Here is a 22,082-nt window from a genome sequence, read left to right on the forward strand (position 1 = left end):
GTCACCAACAGGTCTTCAATGCAGTGAGAAATTCCCGCACCCGGAGACATCCTTCAACTGGCCCCTAAACAAATATATATGCTAGTTCAGTGATAATGAACGCCATACTAAACTCCAAATTATACACAAGAAACTAAAAATAATACAAGACTAACAAAGGCCAGAGGCTCCTAAACATACATATTACTGTTCAATTATCAAACTTATGGTTGTGCATCTTATCCATCACTCTGGTATATCCTAATTGCGTTGACGACGTAAATTCTAAATGTAGCGAAGATTTGGATATCCTATTACGCCATATAAATGTTTGCTCAAAATGTAAACAGGTGGTGATCTCAGGTGCTCACTAAAGGTAAGTAGATCCTGCTCCACATTTGTCAATCGTCCTGTTGCTCATGCAAATACAAACTCGGTTCTATGACTTATTCAGTAGGTCAAATTGGGCGAAAAGGCGACATGATTGTAGGGACGACAATTGGAACAGATACGTCTTCATCTGTCAACTAGATATTCCATGACGGTCAACGAACTCAAGATGACGAACATAGAGTTTGGAAGATTTCAACTTTACAACTTGGATATGTACGATTTCCTAACAAATCTAGAATGAGTACCATTTTTTTTCTAAATCTAAAGGAAATTATTTTATAGAATTATTGGATAACAGCTTGAAACGAAATCCTTATGAATTCTCATCAATGGATATATACATGTATCTTTTATTTGCAAGTAAATCTTTGCTACAACATGGCATCAGGCAGAGAGAAAACAGCACAGTTCAATAAAAAATTTAGATCTACAACACAGCAATCATAACCGAATGCATTATTGCAATAAAAAAAACGTAAAACAAAATATCGAAGAGCTCCTCACTTATTTTGTACCTTTTATATGAACACTGAGTCAAACTAACATGCACATGTATTGTTGGTTTGTTTATTTTTTCCAGGTGTTCCGGAATCAATAAACTTCGACATCACTTTGATGATTACATTACTTAGAAATCTAACATCCATGATCCCTCCTAATGGTGGATATGACCAATTACCAACAATTACTGATACAACACCAGGTGCTGATTTGTCAAGAATAAAGTATTACAGGAACTTCTTGGCTCATCTGGATGATGGGAGAATAGACACAACATTCTTCAATACTGCATGGACTGATATAACTGGTGTATGTATTGGTATTCTGTTTTCTGAAAATTATTTCTTCAGGTCAAAATGCCAAAAAATACTATTTGGTCCTGCATCATCCTGAAGAATCTATTGTGAATATAAGCCCCAGAAAACAGGTTATCATTGTCCCTATTATAAAAGTACGAATAAAAGAATGCCACATTAATATTTTGAAAGACAAAAGAGGGGTGAAAGATACCTGAAGGAAAGTTAAACTCATAGACTGAAAACAAACTGACAACGCCATGGCTAAAAAAAGAAAAGACAAACAGACGAATGATAGAACACAATACACAACATAGAAAACTAAAGACTAAGCAACTTGAACCCTGTCAAAAACTGGACGTGATCACAGGTGCTCCGGAATGGTAAGCAGATCCTGTTCCACATGTAGCACCTGCCGTGTTACTTGTGTAATTATAAAACCGATAAACAAAGAAATTGGGTAGCTCGAATTCGTGAAAAGGGAAGGGCATTATAGTTACGACGATAAGGAGAAAAATCCGATATCATTCGTTAAACAATTTTTTTCATAACGATTAACCAATTTGTAATTGTGGCCGTAAAATGAACGAAGGGATAAAATATGCGTTTCTTTTACATTCCATATTAGTAGGGTGCCCATTATCGAAAAAAGGCGTATAGTTAACGATTTTACGTTAACGGATAACACACGGCTATATTTATATGCAAACTATTGCAAAATCTTTATATTTTCCAATCATGAATGTCGTCGTACGCTCCCCTGGTCACAGTTTTCAAAACTTAGATATTCCAAAGATACCTCATCATACAGGCCATCTTAAACACGAAATATAAAATTATTGCTTTCTGTGTTATTTGTTCAAATGATACTGATCATTTAGCTTAAAAATCAAATTTATCATCAATGAAAGCTGAAAAGATTTAAATAATTTTGGCAAAACGTTTAAGAATTTTTGAGCCTCTACTTTATTTGGCCTTTTTCATATTCTTTTATTCGAGGGTCACTGATGAGCTTTTTGAAGACGAAACTCTCGACTGGCGTATATATATATATAATTTTAAGCCTGTTATCTATGATGAGTTTATTAAGAATAAGTATTTCATGACTTTAGTAAGACTTTTTTAACTGGAATTTACCACTTTTTGAACGAAAGAAAATTTGTTACGAGTTACTTTCAAGGGTTTTTGTTACTCTGATTACGACAATAAGACATGGTTCATATGTGTGCAAAATATCTTTCGTGTAATGTTAATCGGTGCGAAGATAAAAAGCAATTCAAAACACAAATTAAGTGACAATTCTGCCTTGATTCAAACACGCCTTATCTCGTGCCGTTAATCGTTTTATAGCTTACACTATCAGATCATTAACTAGGACAATTTTCACTATCTTCATTTTTCATTTTTGCATGTTGTATGGTCGATTTGTATAATTTGATTAGTCCAGTTAGTTTGAAGATCGTTGTTTTGTTTTAATAAATGTTTTGTTGTTTGGTTTTTTTAATTGATAGTTGTGTTATAATTGTAATACACGACTCGAATCCGTCGGTCACGTTTTAGATCCGGAATATCGCACACATTCATAGTCCTGTAAATCTATGCCCATCAAGCCCAAAAGAAAGTAGGACTGCAATGCAATGACATAAGTGTGTTATATGTCAGGGTTCTACTGGATTGCTTATTAATATGCGAGGAAAAAAGCTTTATCGGGAGCACAGACAGATCATTTATATTTTAGTACTAGTATATTGCATGGTGCCTCAGACCTTGACCATCTACGTACTGATGATTTCAAAATATTTTACTACCATTTTTGCTATAAATCTTACACTAGCAGACACATCTGCAGATATTTTAAAGCTGAATCAAGTTCTTGTTGTCAGTAAAAGTGTTTCAGGTCATTTATAGAAGGTCGTCAAATTCCTGACTGGAATACGTTTCTTTGAGTCAATGAGAACCAGCAGTCCTTCATCAGATTTCTTAGCGAATCGATTGTGCAGCATCATGGTAGATCAACAGTTTATAGGATACATAAAGGAAGTAATTTATCTAGTTAGTACTTCCAAGGACCATAAATCTGCTCAGAAGGAGTATTCAGATTTTAAAAAATTTTGTACGCCCAACGAAGTGGTTGCTCGCATGAGTTTACATGCTATTTATATAGACAAAGAGTTCGGTGTGAAAGGATTGAAGGGTAGGATAATAATAAAGTCACAAGATACAGATGTTCTGATCTTATACGTTAATTACTTCCCCTTTATGCAGCATACGGATGAGCTATGCTTACAAACATGCACTATAACGTTTACACAAGATTTGCGCCTGTCCACAAAATATCATCTCTGATCACTATTTAGGATCAGTAAGTGCACTTTTTTTTAGTCATGAAGGACAACCCAGATGATCTCACCGATTTTTCAAACCTTTCTAAACGTGACATCGAGGAATCTATAGATGCAGCTCGTGATCTTGATGTTAGGTTGAATAATCTCAGGTCAAAACTCAATATAGATCATATTGACCTAAACAAATTGAGCATAAAATTGGCTACAATTTAAAATTCCTCCCTTATCAAACTTCCTCCTTGTGAATATTCTTTGAAACAATATGTCATAAGAGCTTCACTCCATACATAACGTTGATGTCTTCCCAGATAACAAAACTACCCTAACATTCCCCCTCCTCGGTTAGGATGGGAAAACTTATTAATCATTGTTAGTAATCGAATGAAAATCAAGGTACATTTTGTATTACTAGCTTCGATCATTATTTTCTATTTGCATTTGTTTGGGGTTTTTCAGGGGTTTTTTTTGCCATGTTGTTGTCAGCTTGTCTTCAATTTTTAAGTTTTAAAATATTGAAAACAACACGTTATTAATTTCTTGCGTCCGAAGCGCTGACCTGGATTTACCTTCATCAGGAACGCTCAAAGCCAAACATTTGAAATCCGAAGATGTACAAGTACCGAAACCGTTGAAGAGCTGTATGTCAAAAATACCTAAAATAAATAAATGTCCCTTTGGTTTATTGCGCCTTCATTGTTTGCATTTGTTTGCAAAATGCATTGATGCTGTTCATAACCATCTCCCTTCTTATATCTTTGGAATACTTGCACAACGTTATAGCCAATAGTTGCTCATTTAGTCCTCTGTATATGTAGAATGGGTTGTTTAACCTGTTTCTAATAGACGTTTAACTTTTGTTTTCATGACTTTAACCCCCCCCCTTTTCTCCGTTTGCAGTAATTTTGACCTCAGTAAAGCAAAGCTATACACAGAGCTAAATATTCAACCGAGTTCGACGTCAATGTTACACAAATTTCGAAACAAATCATGTATATATACTCTTTCACACCCAATAACAGAAATCTGATATTTACCTGAAATTGACAAACACCTTACTATCAAAAGACGTCTTAAGATCTTAACCGTAATGAATTGAATACAAATATTTCAAATTTAGAAATTGAAATAGGACAAGGTCACTGTTATGTCACAGCTATTGGAAAATTTCAAATTTGCACCCTATCTGCAAAAAAAGTCAATCAAAAGTCTTTTTGGAGATAAAAATTTAAAATAAGTTCTAAATGCAGAAGCAAAAGATATTTTTCGATAAAACAAGTTGATTTAAATTTTGCTCCAAACGCATATATATTGGAGAAACAAGCTTTCTAAGATAACAACAATCAAAACCAAGGAGTAAACGAAGACTCACTAAACCAAAAGACGTTTACATAAACAGTAATATAAATAATAATTAAGAAACAACATGAACTCCACTAAAAACCGGGAGTGAAATCAGGTGACCCAGAAGGGTGAGCATTTCCTGCACCGTATACGGCACATGTCGTGTTATTTCTTTGTTCAGTTCGGTAATAATGAAAATGTATTATGACTGAGGAAGAATATCCGATATGATTTCTGAAACAATTTTGTCATAATGGCCAATCAGCTCATGATGACGACTGTAAAATGTCTTGTGTGATTACCTGACTTTGATTGATTCATAGCCCTGTCTTAGCAACTTTTGAGAAAGCAGTATTCCTCGTTCAACAAAATCAACGTACTTTGAGCTAGCTCTAGAGTAACGTATATGACTGTGCATTTTTCTGGATTTTTTGCTTTGACCTTTGACCCTGATTAAAAAAAAATCGTGACCACGGCTGACAACACCGACAACGGTATTTCGATGAACCTTGTTCTCCTTTTTCCAATGATATAAAATGTAATCGTGGGTTATTCTGTTAAGGCAAATTGATCAAATTCGTTGATTGGACACCCTACTATAAATAACGCATTAACAGGACTGGATTTGTTTTACTTCCTTTTTAATCATATTTTTTGAATTATTTTTTTTTTTGTACAATGTAATGATTTTCACATGGTTTAGTTTTATCTGTATGTTATAAGCTGAACAAACACCTAGTAACGAGAGTATGCACCCAAAAAAAAAATATTTACATCATGAACTTGTGCAGTTATTGTAGTTTTGAGTGTTTTCATATATTATACAGGCTATTGAGAGATTGGGAGGACAGAAAATGAAAAGGGAATGTGATCAGTTGAAATCAAAACCTTTAGATCAGACCAACCAAGAAATAATGATCGACATTAAACATTCTAATGATGAAATCAGAGAATTACAAAGTACATTAGAAAAGTTAAAGTTTTCTCAGACAGAAATGAGAAAATCCCATGAATTATTACAAGAGAATTACGAAGAAGGGAAAAAATCTCATGCATTGCTACAGGACAAGGTGACTACTTCTCAGCAGGATACAGTACCATGGAACGTAAGAGGTAAGCATTAAAAGTTGAGATGTAGAATAAAAAAGGGTGAGTAGTAGTAAGAAAGTCACGTTTATGTTCTAGTAGACACGAATTGGTCAGGTAAATAGTTTTAAATGTTTAAGTTATAAATGAGAGTCTGTGCATGCGTATGTGTTGAAGGTAAATCGTCATTTAATGTAAGGAGTCAACTGCCGATTACAGTAATTCAAATTCATTTGTACAAATTGTCTTGATTATTTTAGCAGTTAACGGCTTTTCTCTTTTGACTCTAGTGGACGTAACAATCGGTAGAATTATTATTGAAGGACAATAACTCATACAGAGATCAAACGGGTGATTTTGTCATGTTGATAATGTAAATCTGTTTTACTGGTCTCATTTTGCTTTGCTGTTTGCAGTTTTCTTGCTATCAATTGTATCTTTTAGAATTATATCCTAAAATGGAAAAATTTAAACACCGTCATGTATAAGAAGAATGATTGACGAATATCCATGTTAAATCTTTTGTACATCGTATATACTGGGCCTTAATCCCTTTTTGACATTGCTTTTATGTGCTACGGTTTTAATGGTTAAAGCCATAAACTACAAAAATAGAAAAGTATTCTATTTAAACGACTGCTAGTCTAAAATGTGTTATTTTCTCTTACAATTTAAAACATAATCTCGAGTTGATGTTGAATTACTCATATCAGCTGATTGCTGATGTAGAATTGGAGATATATAAGCAGACGACTGCAAAATTTTTGATATCAATTCATTCAATCGGATAAGGCTTCTAAAAGAATAACCGAATTTGCTAACGGTTTTGCACAGTAAATCAGGTCAAATCAACAACAAACACACGATCGTTCATAGATGAAAAAAGTAAAATAACAAAAATACTGAACTCCAAGGAAAATTTAAAAGGGAAAGTCCCTAATCAAATGGCAAAATTAAATGATAAAACAAATTAAACGAATATACAACAACTGTCACATACATGAATACCTGACTTAGTAAAGGCATTATCAAATGTAGAAAATGTGGAATCGAACCTAGTTTTTTAGCGCTAAACCTCTCACTTGTGTGCCAGTCGCACCAAATTCCCTTATTTTTATAACAATTCGTGAACAAAAGAGACACAATAGAAAAAAATGGCAAAATTGGGATACAGCCATTGTATGTCACAATCTCGATCAGGACAAAATAAACACCTATACATGCTATATAACAAAGAAGCCCAAAAAATTTAGAAAATACAAAATCAAACAACCACATGTATCATTACTTATATATGTATTTAAAATCAACTCAAATGACTGCATGGCGACGTTCCGCATGTATGATGTTGGGATGTAACGTCACACAGGAAGAGATATAAATTAATGTTGTCGTTTAAAGTATTTGTAATATTATAATAGAACTTTAACATAATGACATTATAATAGAATAATAATTAACATATATGGTGACAGATTCAAAAGTACAAAACTACGTCATATGTACCAAAGAAACACAAGAAGAAGCACGTACAAAGCACACCAGCAAAAGTGAAAGATATTGCAAACAACACATTTATATAAAATAATTTTGTATTTCAAAGTACTTTCAAAGTCATAATAAAACATTAAGATAATGGCCTTTTCATAGAACAAAAAAAGCATAATGGCGGGATCTTTTAAAGCACAGTTTCAAGGAAACAAGAAAAGTCACACGTACAAAGTCCACAAACAAATAAAGAAAAATAATACAAACACATTGAATGTATATATACGTATCGAGCAACGTCAAATGGGTATTACTGAAAACAGACTCGTTTTTATATAGATTAAACGGTTGTTTTTCTCGTTTGAATGTTTTTTTACATTGCTAATTTTTAAGGCCTTTTATATTTATCCACAAGGTCTTTGCACCTTCTGATGAACTTTTTTTAGAAAAGGCGGTCAGTTTTAATTTACTGTACCATGTGTATATTACAAAACTATTCTGTGTTTTCATGGTAGCTGAACAACGTATATATATATGCAAGAGTAATTACAATAACTGCATTTGAAAATTAATACTGCATTCATATAAGTCTAAGATTTTTTTAACTCTAAGTATCATCGTTTTCGGGTTTTAATTCCCAATTAACTTCGTATTCGTATGCAAAATCATCTCAAATATTGTTTATATTTAAAGTAATACTCTGACAGACATAATTGGAAAATATAAGGAGTAAGGTTTAAATATCTACTTGTACGAGGTAATGTAAACGTGTTAGATCGTGAGGTTAAAAGACCATACAACAGTGATTGTGTGATAATTAATTATCATATTACTGCAATCACGAAGACAGTTGTAGATGTGCACTTTTTTTCCTAAACAACTGAAAAGATATAAGTTCAAATGCACCTCTAACATGTCTTAATTTCATATCAAATCTAGGTAGAAATTGCAATTCGGTAAATGTAGAAAATACAATTTCACATAGGAACTCCCTTTACGGCTAAAACTGTGACACTGTACCATGAAGTTTTAAAGAAAAAAAATATTCTAGAATGGAAAATTGATATGTACTTCTATTTTATTTAGAGGTCAAAACATAGAGAAGTGTGGCCTTTTTTCAACATGTACATGCCCCGTACCTCCAAGAGTTTAAACTTATACTAAAACTATGTACTACCCCTCCGTTCAATTTGGGTCTGCTCTAGAATTAAATTTTTGCCAATACCATGTATATTTATACGGGTAACATTCCCAAGTTATGTCTCTATGACATAGAAAGCATATCTGGAAACCAGTACGTAAACAAAATAAAATATTTATGAATATTCTATATTTTCCGGAAAGAGGCGTGGTTTATGAAACAGCTGTTTTTAAAGTGTTCAACCTTTTTATCAATTATAATTCACAACTTATTAGAAATGAATCTCATTCACACATCTGTTTGGTTTGACTCAAAACAGATTTATTGCAGAAAATCAATGGATTGTATTTGAACATTTCTTTAACAAACCAAGGCTCTGTGTTGAAGGCCATTCTTTCGCTATTATTGTTAACATTTTTCATACATTGTGTTATAGATGGAGAGTTGTCTCAGTGGCACTTATACCACCTCTTCTTTTTTCATATCAATTTGAATTGAATATCTGAATGATATTTTCTTTATTAAAAATGTATTTTCTGTATTGTAGTCCTGTCATGTAATGTTGTCATTTTATTTATATTTAACATTGCCATTACAGCAGAAGGTTTGGCTAGCAATAAAACCAGGTTCAACCCACCATTTATTTCTTAAAATATATTGTACCAAGTCAAGAAAAGGGCCATTGTTACTGCATTGTACTATGTATACTACTGTTGTCTTTATTTTTCTGAATTTCTATTGTAGCACAAATCAAACAAATTCTTTTAAAATGGAAAAAACAAGAAAAAATGTTTGTCATCACTAGAGCTGCAACGCATGTGCTGAAATCTTTACAAAAGAACAGTTGTGTAACAATAACTGCTAGTTCTGGAATGGGCAAGACTGCCATCCTTCATTATGTGGCTTTACAAATGAGTACAGATGGATACGACATACTTCTTGTGACTGATCCTGGTGATATCGTAAAATTTTACAATCCAAATAAAAAAACTGTGTTTGTTATTGATGATTTTTGTGGGAATTTTTCTTTAAACCAGACTGACATTAAAATATGGGAACCAGTTATTGAACGTATAAAAGAGATTCTTGAAGACAAACAAACAAAAATAATGGTCGCATGTAGATTACAAGTGTACCAAGATGACAAATTTAATACATTGTCTATTTTTAAGTCATGTGTGTGTAATTTATTGTCAGATAACATGTGCTTGTTAAACACAGAAAAACAATCAATAGCTGAGGTATACCTTGCAACAAAGGCCCTTTTGATCAGAAGATATTTTGATTTATATGATTGTTTTCCACTATTGTGTCAACTATATCATAAAAATCCTAAACTTGACATGAAAGATTTTTTCAAGAATCCTTTTTCAGTTTATGAAGCACAATTTGACCAGCTGCAACAGAAAGGATGCTATGGTAAATACTGTGCTTTGGCTCTATGTGTAGTCTTCAATAACAAATTGAAGGAAGAAATATTGACGGAAGAGATTGATGACCTAACAAGAAATGTTATAGAGAACACATGTGAGGCTTGTAAATTGGAGAGAGGGACATCAAGACTAATCATTAAAGATGAACTGGATTCACTTTTACATTCTTTATTAAAAAAACAAGACAATATACAAATAGCTACAGATACCCATACAACAAAATACCAAAGTTTCTATACAGCAATACATGGTAAGATATTCGATTTTCTAGCTAAATACTTTGGGGAGAAAATAATCGACTGCTTGATCAAAAATGCTGACAGCTGTTTAATTCGAGAAAGATTTTTACTAGAAAAAGAAAATGACATTGATCAGTTTATAATTATTGTGCCTTCTAAATATTACCAAATATACATGCGTCGAATTATTAATGAATGGTCCAAGGGAAACTTGCAAGATGTATTTATGAATAGCAATATGAAGCTACATCAGTTCCGACAGATGCTTTTGTGCTATATAGAGAAACTGGACATATCTTACCAGACACAATTAGCAGATACCTGTGATAATGATAACATTACAACTGTAAGGAGTCGGTCATACCAAAAGGGTGTTGTATGCGACACTGTCATGCTACATTGTTGTCTTATAGGAGATATTTCAATGATCCAGTGGTGTTGCAAACTTGGTGTTGATGTTAATCAAAGTGGATCTCATAATCAATCACCTTTAATCATTGCATGTAAATATGGTCATGTAAAAGTAGTTAGTATTTTGCTAGAAGAAGGAGCAGATTACAATAAATGTGACATTTCTGGTCAGTCTTCGGTAATGATTGCTTGTCGAAATAATGATGCAGAAATAGTTAGAATGTTGTTAGACGATGGCGCAGATTATAATAAATGTGACATTAATGGTTATTCACCTATGATGACTGTGTGTCGACTTGGTCATACAATTATATTAAGGATGATGTTAGACAAAGGAAAAGATTGTAATAAATGTAACGATTTTGGTCAGTCATTTGTATTTATTGCTTGTAAATATGGACATACAGACATGGTAAGGATGTTGCTAAACAAAGGGGCAAATTATAACAAATGTGACAATAATGGACAGTCACCAGTAATGATATCTTGTGTACCTGGGCGTACAGAGATAGTTATGATGCTAATAGAAAAAGGAGCAGATTACAATAAATCCGACATGTTTGGGGAGTCACCTTTAATACTTGCATGTAGACATTGTCAAATCGAAATAGTACGGCTTTTAATAGAAAAAGGGGCAGACTATAATAAATGTGACAACTATGGGCATTCGCCTTTAATGATTGCATGTGAAGATGGTCATACACATATAGTAAATATGTTGTTAGAGAAAGGAGCAAATTATAATCAATGTAACAGTTATGGCCAGTCACCTGTTATGATGGCTTGTAAAAATGGTCATACAGAAATAGTTATAATGTTGTTAAACAAAGGAGCAGATTTAGATAAATGTGACAGTGATGGTCAGTCACCTATTTTTATGGCATGTAGATATGGCCATAGAGAAATAGTATGTGTGTTGCTAGATAAAGATGCTGATTATACTAAATTTGATATTCTAGGTCAATACCCTATTACAATTGCTAATATACTTGGTTTTAGAGAAATAGTTCGTGTATTGTTAGAAAAGGGCCATACGGATGGGCATTATGTGTTGGGCCATACGGATGGGCATTATGTGTTGATTCCAAAGATTTTATATTGACAGCCATCTCTGTTGAAAAAATTATGCTACTCTTTCTTCAAAGTTTATTTTTATTGATTGATTTTTTTACTCACAGATGTATACCCCACGTATATTCTGCCTCTTTCTAAATTCATAATTGAAATATTTGTCACATACAATAATTAATAAAAAAAAATGCTATGGTAAACAGCTTTAATTTGTATTTTTCATATGCATGAAAATGTGATTAATAATATTAACCGAAAAATGTAAAAAAAACAACAAAAAAACAAGACAGACAAAGAGTAAAAAAAGCGCTGAAGCACTTCGATAATATTTCTTAAAGAAGTCCGAGTCCGATGTTAAAATAGGTTACTAGACAAGATTAAGTAGTAAAGTAGAAACAACAATCCCATCATTGCTAGGCATTGCAACAAACCATGACTTGTCACAACCACAATCTGATCACTAGTCACAACAACAATCCCATTACTAGTCACAACAATCCCATCACTAGTCACAACAAAACTCTAATCACTAGTCACAACACAAATCCCATCACTAATCACAAAAGACGATCTAATCACTAGTCACAACAACGATCCCATCACTAGTAACAACTACAATCAAATCACTAGTCACAACAACAATCCCATTACTAGTCACAACAATCCCATCACTAGTCACATCAAAACTCTAATCACTAGTCACAACACAAATCCCATCACTAATCACAAAAGACGATCTAATCACTAGTCACAATAACGATCCCATCACTAGTAACAACTACAATCAAATCACTAGTCACAACAACTATCCCATAACAACAATCACATCACTAGTCACAAAAAAGTCTCATTACTAGTCACAGCAACATCCCCATCACATGTCAAAGCAACAATCCCATCACTAGTCACAGCAACATTCCCATCACATGTCAAAGCAACAATCCCATCACTAGTCACAGCAACATTCCCATCACATGTCAAAGCAACAATCCCATCACATGTCACAACAATTCAATCACTTGTCATTACAACAATCACTTTACATCTCACATCAATCCAATCTCTAGTCACAACAACGATTCATTCATTTGTTATAACAAAAATACCATCGCATGTCACACCATCAATCTTATCTTATGTCACGACAAGAATCCCATCACATGTGACAGTAACAGTTCCATCATATGTCATTACAACAATCCATTCACATGTCACAGCAACAATCCAATCATATGTCACAACATCAATTCAATCACTAGTCACAACAACAGTTCCATCCCAAGTCACAGCAACAATCTCATAACTAGTCAGAGCAACAATCCCATCACATGTCACAGCAAGAATCTCATCACTAGTCACAAAAAAGTCCCTTAACCTGTCACAGCAAAAATTAATTCGCATGTCACAGCAACAATCCGAATCACATGTCACAGCAATAATCCTATCGCATGTCACAGCAATAATCCCATCACTATTCACAACAACATTCAAATCACTATTCACAGCAACAGTCCCATCACATGTTACAGTAAAAGTCCCAACACATGTCACAGCAACAGTCCAATCACATGTCACATAAACAGTTTCATCGCATGTCACAGTAACAGGCTTATCACATGTCACAGAAACAGTCCCATCACATATCAGAACGACAGTTCAATCACATGTCACAGCAACAATCCCATCACATGTCACAGTAACAGTCCAATCACATGTTACAGTAGCAGTTCCATCACATGTCACAGTAACAGTCCCATCACATGTCATTGTATCAGTTCCATCACATGTCACAGTAAGAGTCCCATCACATGTCCCAGTAACAGGCCCATCACATGTCACAGTAACAGTCTAATCACATGTCACAGTAACAGTCTAATCACATGTCACAGTAAGAGTCCCATCACATGTCACAGTAACATGCCCATCACATGTCACAGTAACATGCCCATCACATGTCACAGTAACAGTCTAATCACATGTCACAGTAAGAGTTCCATCACATGTCACAGCAACAATCCCATCACATGTCACTGTAACAGGTCCAACACATGTCACAGTAACAGTCCCATCACATGTCATTGTATCAGTTCCATCACATGTCACAGTAACATACCAATCACATGTCACAGTTACAGTTCCATAACATGTCACAGTAACAGTCCCATCACATGTCATTGTATCAGTTCCATCACATGTCACAGTAACAGGCCCATCACAGTAACAGTTCAATCACATGTCACAGTAACAGTTCCATCACATGTCACAGTAACAGTTCCATCACATGTCACAGTAACAGTTCCATCACATGTCACAGCAACAGGCCCATCACATGTCACAGTAAAAGTCTAATCACAGGTCACAGTCACATGCCCATCACATGTCACATTAACAGTCTAATCACATGTCATAGTAAGAGTCCCATCAATGTCACAGCAACAATCTTATCATATGTCACTGTAACAGTTCCATCACATATCACAGTAACAGGCCCATCACATGTCACAGTAACAGTTCCATCACATGTCACAGTAACAGTCCAATCACATGTCATTGTATCAGTTTCATCACATGTCACAGTAACAGTTCCATCACATGTCACAGTAACAGTTCCATCACATGTCACAGTAACATGCCCATCACATGTCACAGTAGCAGTCTAATCGCATGTCACAGTAAGAGTCCCATCACATGTCACAGCAGCAATTCCATCACATGTCACTGTAACAGGTCCATCACATGTCACAGTAAGAGTCCCATCACATGTCACAGCAGCAATCCCATCACATGTCACTGTAACAGGTCCATCACATGTCACAGTAACAGTCCAATCACATTGCATTATATCAGTTCCATCACATGGCATTGTATCAGTTCCATCACTTGTCACAGTAACAGTTCCATCACATGTCACAGTAACAGTTCCATCACATGTCACAGTAACATGCCCATCACATGTCACAGTAGCAGTCTAATCGCATGTCACAGTAAGAGTCCCATCACATGTCACAGCAGCAATCCCATCACATGTCACTGTAACAGGTCCATCAAATGTCACAGTAACAGTCCAATCACATTGCATTGTATCAGTTCCATCATATGGCATTGTATCAGTTCCATCACTTGTCACAGTAACAGGCCCATCACATGTCACAGTAACAGTTCCATCACATGTCACAGTAACAGGCCCATCACATGTCACAGTAACAGTTCCATCACATGTCACAGTAACAGGCCCATCACATGTCACAGCAACAGTTCCATAACATGTCACTGTAACAGTCCCATCACATGTCATTGTATCAGTTCCATCACATGTCACAGTAACAGGCCCATCACAGTAACAGTTCAATCACATATCACAGTAACAGTTCCATCACATGTCACAGCAACAGGCCCATCACATGTCACAGTAAAAGTCTAATCACAGGTCACAGTCACATGTCCATCACATGTCACATTAACAGTCTAATCACATGTCACAGTAAGAGTCCCATCAATGTCACAGCAACAATCCCATCACATGTCACTGTAACAGGTCCATCACATGTCACAGTAACAGACCCAGCACATGTCACAGTAACAGTCCCATCACATGTCATTGTAACAGTCCCATCACATGTCACAGTAACATGCCCATAACATGTCACAGTAACAGTTCCATCACATGTCATTGTATCAGTTTCATCACATGTCACAGTAACAGGCCCATCACATGTCACAGTATCATGCCCATCACATGTCACAGTAGCAGTCTAATCACATGTCACAGTAAGAGTCCCATCACATGTCACAGCAGCAATCCCATCACATGTCACTGTAACAGGTCCATCACATGTCACAGTAACAGTCCCATCACATGGCATTGTATCAGTTCCATCACTTGTCACAGTAACAGGCCCATCAAATGTCACAGTAACAGTTCCATCACATGTCACAGTAACAGGCCCATCACATGTCACAGTAACAGTCTAATCACATGTCACAGTAACATGCCCATCACATGTCACAGTAACAGTTCCATCACATGTCACAGTAACAGTCTAATCACATGTCACAGTAAGAGTCCCATCACGTGTCACAGCAACAATCCCATCACATGTCACAACAGCAATTCAATCACATGACGTAACAACAATCCCATTGCTTGTCACAGCAACAATCCCAACAAATTTCACAACAACAATTCCAACACATGCCACAACAATCCAATCAAGTGTCTCTAATGATTACACCGCATCAATTAGCAACAAAACTTTAAAAATAACGTGGTTTGCTTTGCAGAATATATACAACTGTTTTGGAAAATAACAATGCTGCTGAAATTATTTTCCATTTTGTCTGCATTTTGGGTATTCTTTAAAAAAAAAGAACTATAAGAGAAACGTACTGTGCTAAATGCATTGATGCAAAAGTTACCTGATAAAAAGCAATAGCATAACCATAATCAGTAACAGGAAGGATGTTCAAGACAGTTTCCCTGGTGAATCATACAGTTAATCTAATATATGCCGACCATTTCATTTAATACAAGTTATCTTCACCATATTAAATAAATTTCAAAATAATTACACGGGTATATCTGTCAGAGAAAAGATCCCTCATGAACCAGCGATAACAAAATATATTACATTGGTTGCAATGAATTTGATTGATTTCTCAGTGAAATAAAAACCGATGATTTCACATGTGAAATAAACGTTGTTCTTTCACTCCTCTGACGTCATACATCAATAGACGTTGTCAAGACGTCAAGAACGTCGGATCAAAACAAATGCGTAGACAAAGACATAATTCCTTACATTTTCTACTCTAATTTCATTTAAAAAAGCTATTTGCCAATGTAATAAAAAGAATTACTAATCAAAGAATTTAAATCTCGAAAAATATTCAACTCGTGAGCGAACAACAATGATAATTTACTATGACGGAATTAGCCGTTTTAGTAAACACTCTTACTGTATGAAGGACATATGTGGACATATGTGCAGCATATTTACCCCCTGCTATTTCATCTTATACTAAGAAGTTAGATTTTGATATAATTGATCGAATAGAAAAGGACATTATTTCCTACAAAAGTAAAGGGGCTATTTTGATTTGTGGTGATTTAAATGCTCGCACCGCCACTGAAGAAGATTACATTACAAGATAGCTCCAGATATCTTCCATTGTTTGAATCTTATAAACCTGATAATCAAATTAGATTTAGAAAGAATTGTGATGAAACACTTGATAGTAGAGGGAAAGATATTATTGATTTATGCATAAGCAATCAAATGCGAATTGTAAATGGTAGATGCATGGGTGATTTACTTGGTCATTTTACTTATTTTAATAACCCTTTTAGCATTAAATTAGGTGTAAGACAAGGAGACAACTTGAGTTCTTCATTATTTAAAATTTTTATAAACGACTTCCCATCTTGTCTAGACTCCTGCCTGGATGCAGTTTCCCTGCACTCCGAGAAATTAAATTGTTTGATGTATGCGGATGATATTGTGATTATGTCAAAATCAGCCACAGGGGTTCAAAGTAGACTTGATCAGCTAGAAAAATATTGTGCTGACTGGTGCCTCAAAGTTAATATTAAAAAGACTAAAGTCATAATTTTTAATTAGGCTGGAAGGAAAATTCAGGTGAATTTTCGACTGCAGAATAACTTGATTGACCGTGTCGCTTATTACAAATATTTAGGTGTTCACTTTACTGCATCTACAAGTTTTCATCTAGCTAAAACTGAACTTTATAATAAGGCTCTTAAGGCCTACTATAAACTTAGAAAGGATTTTATCAATTTGTCTCCTGGAATAAAATCTTGTGTTCATATTTTTGATCATACCCTTAAACCCATTATGTTATATAATTCAGAGGTATGGGGAGGTTATATTGTTTCTTGTAATAAATTACAGTCTTCCTTATTTATCTTTAAAATATTTTTAAAAATCTTAAGTGTAAGAATCTCCATCTTAAATTTTCTAAATTTATACTTGGTGTACACAAAAGGAGTGTCAATTTTGCTATATTATCGGAACTGGGGCGTTTCCCCTTACATTATGATATTGTAAAGTCAATTGTAAAATACTGGTATGGATTTGAAAATCTTACAACTGAATTCAGTCTATTGAAAGATGCTTATAAATGCAGCCAAGAGCTTCACAAAAAGACACAGAAATAAATGTCTACTCAATTAATTCAAATGGTATTCAAAGTATTCATGAATAATGGATCAAGACATATTGGTTCTCATTTGCTAAGAAAGTATTAGTTTAAAATTAAACAAGAAGTAAAACATTTCGGACAATATAAATTTTTGAACATATCTAGCAAATTAATTCACACTAAATATATTATAATTAGCAATTGGTATGCTAGCCAAAATAAAGCTTCTGATGGAAACCTGTTTAATTATGTGAAATGTAAGCAGAATTTTCGTTATGAAAATTATCTTTCTTTAATAAAGGACTTTGATTTAAGAAGATCTATATGCAAATTACGTATTTCTGCTCATATGCTTCAAATTGAAGTTGGACGTTTTTCAAATATTCCACGAAATGAAAGAATTTGCAAAAAATGCTCCTCTGGCTGTGTTGAAGAGGAAATCCATTTTTTTAACTAACTGTGAAAATTTTAAATCAGATAGAGATGCTCTCTTTGACTTTCTTTGCCAAAGAATTCCTAATTTTTCTATACTTGATAATCAGCATAAATTTATTTATTTATTAAACTGTGAAGAGATTCAGGTCCTTAATGCTGTTGGTAAATTTATTAAAGTAAATATGAGTTAGTAATTGTATTGTTACTGTATGTACAAAAATGTTGTATCTATATATCTATCAAATAATATTCTTTTTCCTTATTCATGTATGCTCTGTATGCCCCTTGTGGGCCCTTAATTGGTAATAAAATATGTTCTGTTCTGTTCTGTTCTATGTGTCCTTTTCTGTCTTACTGCGGGAAAGACATATATGGCCTTTGTGTAAACAAATAATTATTTTTATCCCTTTCGTAATGTTTCTGAAAAACACCTTTCCTTCAATTATTGAATACATTTTATATATTTTATTCATCATATGGTTATTATTTTTGTTGCTGTTTTCTTTTTATCCATACTTTTCATCAATACGTCATATATTATTTGACGTCATTCGACGTGGTAATTGATTTGACGGCATGATAGTTGCTTTCAAATTTTAGAATGAACGATTTTTATGCTTTTATTGATAAGATAAGAAAGAATCATAGTATGAAGTAGAACAGTCGGAAAGCTGACCCCGGTTTGACCCCATTTCTTCAAGCAATAACGAACGTTAAGTGATTACCATATATGGGCATTTTTTTACGAAAAAAGTGAAGTTCGTTTTTTGGTATTTGTAGTTTTTTGCATGAATTTTAACTAATTTCCTTTCAAGTAAACATTCTTGATTATATAAGAAATATCTTACTCAACTCAATTATAGATTAAACTCATTTCTTTCTCTCAAAATGTGTCTTCAAAGTCAAGGTGTTGACGAAAAAAATTGGTCACATAAAATTAAAATCGTAATTTTCTTTCTTAACTTCTCGGGAAGCTATGCTGAATTTAAATTATGTTATGTAACATAACTTGGACTATGATATGTAAAATTTGTGCCACTTGATATGCCTAGATAAACAAATGTGGCACTTCGATGTGTCGATATTTTTGACGATGCGGGGCTGACGGTAATTCACTAGCTACGTCCCTTTGTTTGACACTATTTGGAACAAGATATTATTATATCAAGCACCATGTGCTGTTATTGACATGTGGATATTATCAAAATAATCTTATTTAAAATATTTTGATACTGTAAAACATGTGCCAAAAAATTAGAGAAACACATTTTATCACTTTTTAGAATTAATTCCCAGTGAAATAGACCCTATTTGTCCCAATGTGCCATAATAGGGATAATAATTTAATATTAATTTGATGTTCCAAGAGTTAATTTAATATTTATGTTGTGGTAAGTATTTTTACTGCTGTAACCAAATTATTTTTACACAGAAATAAATGTCTACTCAATTAATTCAAATGGTATTCAAAGTATTCATGAATAATGGATCAAGACAGGATTAAAATGATAAAAAAAAACAGGAGTTCCTTATCATTACTGATACCTGGGAAGGTGTTCTCGGAGGTATCATAAGATTCGTCCTAAGTCATAGGTAAGACCGATTTAAGGATGGACTTAGGATCGACTTAGGAAACTTTTAAGTTGCGCCTCGAAGCTATCTCAGGCGCATCTTTTGTTAGAACGTCCTAAACATATCCTATTTGCGAAATTTTACATAGTTAAGTAATTTTTCGATAAAAAAAATTTCAGACGAAACCATTTAATATAATTATTTACAACATTTTGTAATAACATGTATTTAATCAAATGCATGATTTCAAATGTATTTATGAAATATTATCAAATAGGATTTTGATATAAACTGTTTAACAATTAAGAAATAATTCATGGGGGCTTGAATATATCGTGATTTTACCACGGGTTGGCCCTTTATGACAAATATTTTACCCTGATCGAAGCGCTCTAGGTGTAGGCAAATATTTGCCGTTCCCATAAATTAACGCACTTTTAGATTGGCGTAAAAGAACGGAGCAAACAGAATTGGTGACATGCTCAAACTATTTACAAAAATATTATTTAGATAAATTTGAATGAATTTTAATGATAGTTTACGTATATATCTTGTATATATATTAAAAAAGGTCTTATACCACATTTTAGAACGTTTGTTCACATTTCCCTGTTGTGATGATTTTCGGAGTCAGAAGCGTGTATTTTCCCGTAAAATGCTTAAATTATTACGTCATCATTCTATGACGTCGTGTAATTCATTCATAAACAATCATATGACGTGGGAGAACAATCGGAACAGCCCAACCAATATATTCATATTTTACCACGGGTGTGTACTCAAAGCGTTTGAAGGACGTCATGTTAGAATTCGTCTTGAAATGAGAATATTGAATTCGTAGTGTCATCGTATTGTAAAAACACGAAGTTCAAAGTTTAAAATCATGCACACTTTCTTTATATGAGTTGATAACCGATGGTGAGTTTCTTTTCACGTTCATCTTATCGTAAAAAATAAATGAGAAAAAAGCCTGCACACAATTAGGATGAAGGTATGATGATCTTAAAACAACTAATTAGGTGTCCTAAAGATAGGACGACACATGTGATATATCATATGTTAAGAGAGCTTCGAGAACACGACTTCGGACAAAGACTTGTCATAAAATAGTCTTAGGACACGTCCTTTTCCTAAGGCAGCTTCGAGAAAGAAAAAAACCAATAGCCGCTCAACGCCCACTCCCCCCCCACCCCCCACCCACATACACAACCAGAAAATAAAATGAATGTTGGCTGTCTTAGTTCAAATTTAGGACTATACTTTTTCATTTACTTTAGCAGTATTCCTTTATCACAAAAAAATATATTATTATAAACAATGAATGAATTTTAAAAGAATGACAGTAAAAGATTTCTTTACCTTGTTTTTAGTTAAGTCACTGACTTAAAGAGAATTGTTAATCCAGTCAAATATTTACAGCTGAACTCGTCATTGTGGTTTTTTTTTCAAACTAACAGACTAAATGCGTGTACATTGTGTTCAAATGCCAGTTGACCAAAAATACTACAATGTCAAAAAAAATGTCTTTCGTTTGGAATTTAGTTCCAGTGGTGGAATTCTAAGGGGTGATAGAACGTAAGACTTGTTTTTTTTTTTATATTTGATATACGTATTAGTTATCTTTCATATTTCATATAGTATATATATATAAATTTTGTTTATCTGTGAAAAAAGAAGAAAAATAACACTATTAACAGACAATTTCGCATAATTTATAAACTTCGATCAACGGCGTTACGTTCTTATTAAAAGACGGTCAATTTAACATATTTAAGTAATATTTTCTTAATATAAGAACCATGATCAACCATGCTTTAAAAAATTATAAGGAATCTATTTCTGACCTTAATGGCAATTAAAAAACAGACAAAAGGAAAAATCTAAATTAGCGCCAAATGGTTTTTTCCGCGAAATTAACGCAATTTCAGAATTGCGGGTTTTATTATCAGTCCTATTGTTGTCTTAAGAAAGTAGCATCAATGGTCGTTTCTAAGGGCTTGTTTTCCAACTGTTAGTTCTTGTTCCCAACAATTGATAAATGTTTTAAACAAATGGCACCATAGCTTGAAAACCTTTCAGAAATGTTGTCTGTTTCATTGATATAGAAGTAAATACAAAGATCAAATTTATGGGTACCAAAATAATACACTATAATCTTTTCATTTATCAAAAATATAATCAAAGCTGATAAA

At 33.7% G+C, this 22,082-nt stretch overlaps 1 protein-coding gene across 1 annotated transcript in view; it reads left to right on the top strand.

The window, feature by feature from the left end:
- LOC134684930 (uncharacterized) overlaps positions 1-11,755 on the top strand; it is a 30,475-nt gene extending 18,720 nt beyond the window's left edge. Inside the window, exons 3-5 of the mRNA XM_063544248.1 lie at positions 953-1,182; positions 5,683-5,968; positions 9,315-11,755. Of these exons, the coding sequence (XP_063400318.1) occupies positions 953-1,182; positions 5,683-5,968; positions 9,315-11,755 (2,957 nt within the window). The remainder of the gene's footprint in view (positions 1-952; positions 1,183-5,682; positions 5,969-9,314) is intronic.
- The last annotated feature ends 10,327 nt before the right edge of the window (positions 11,756-22,082 follow it).

Source organism: Mytilus trossulus, chromosome 9 (assembly GCF_036588685.1).
Source record: "Mytilus trossulus isolate FHL-02 chromosome 9, PNRI_Mtr1.1.1.hap1, whole genome shotgun sequence".
NCBI classification, from domain to species: Eukaryota; Metazoa; Mollusca; class Bivalvia; order Mytilida; family Mytilidae; genus Mytilus; species Mytilus trossulus.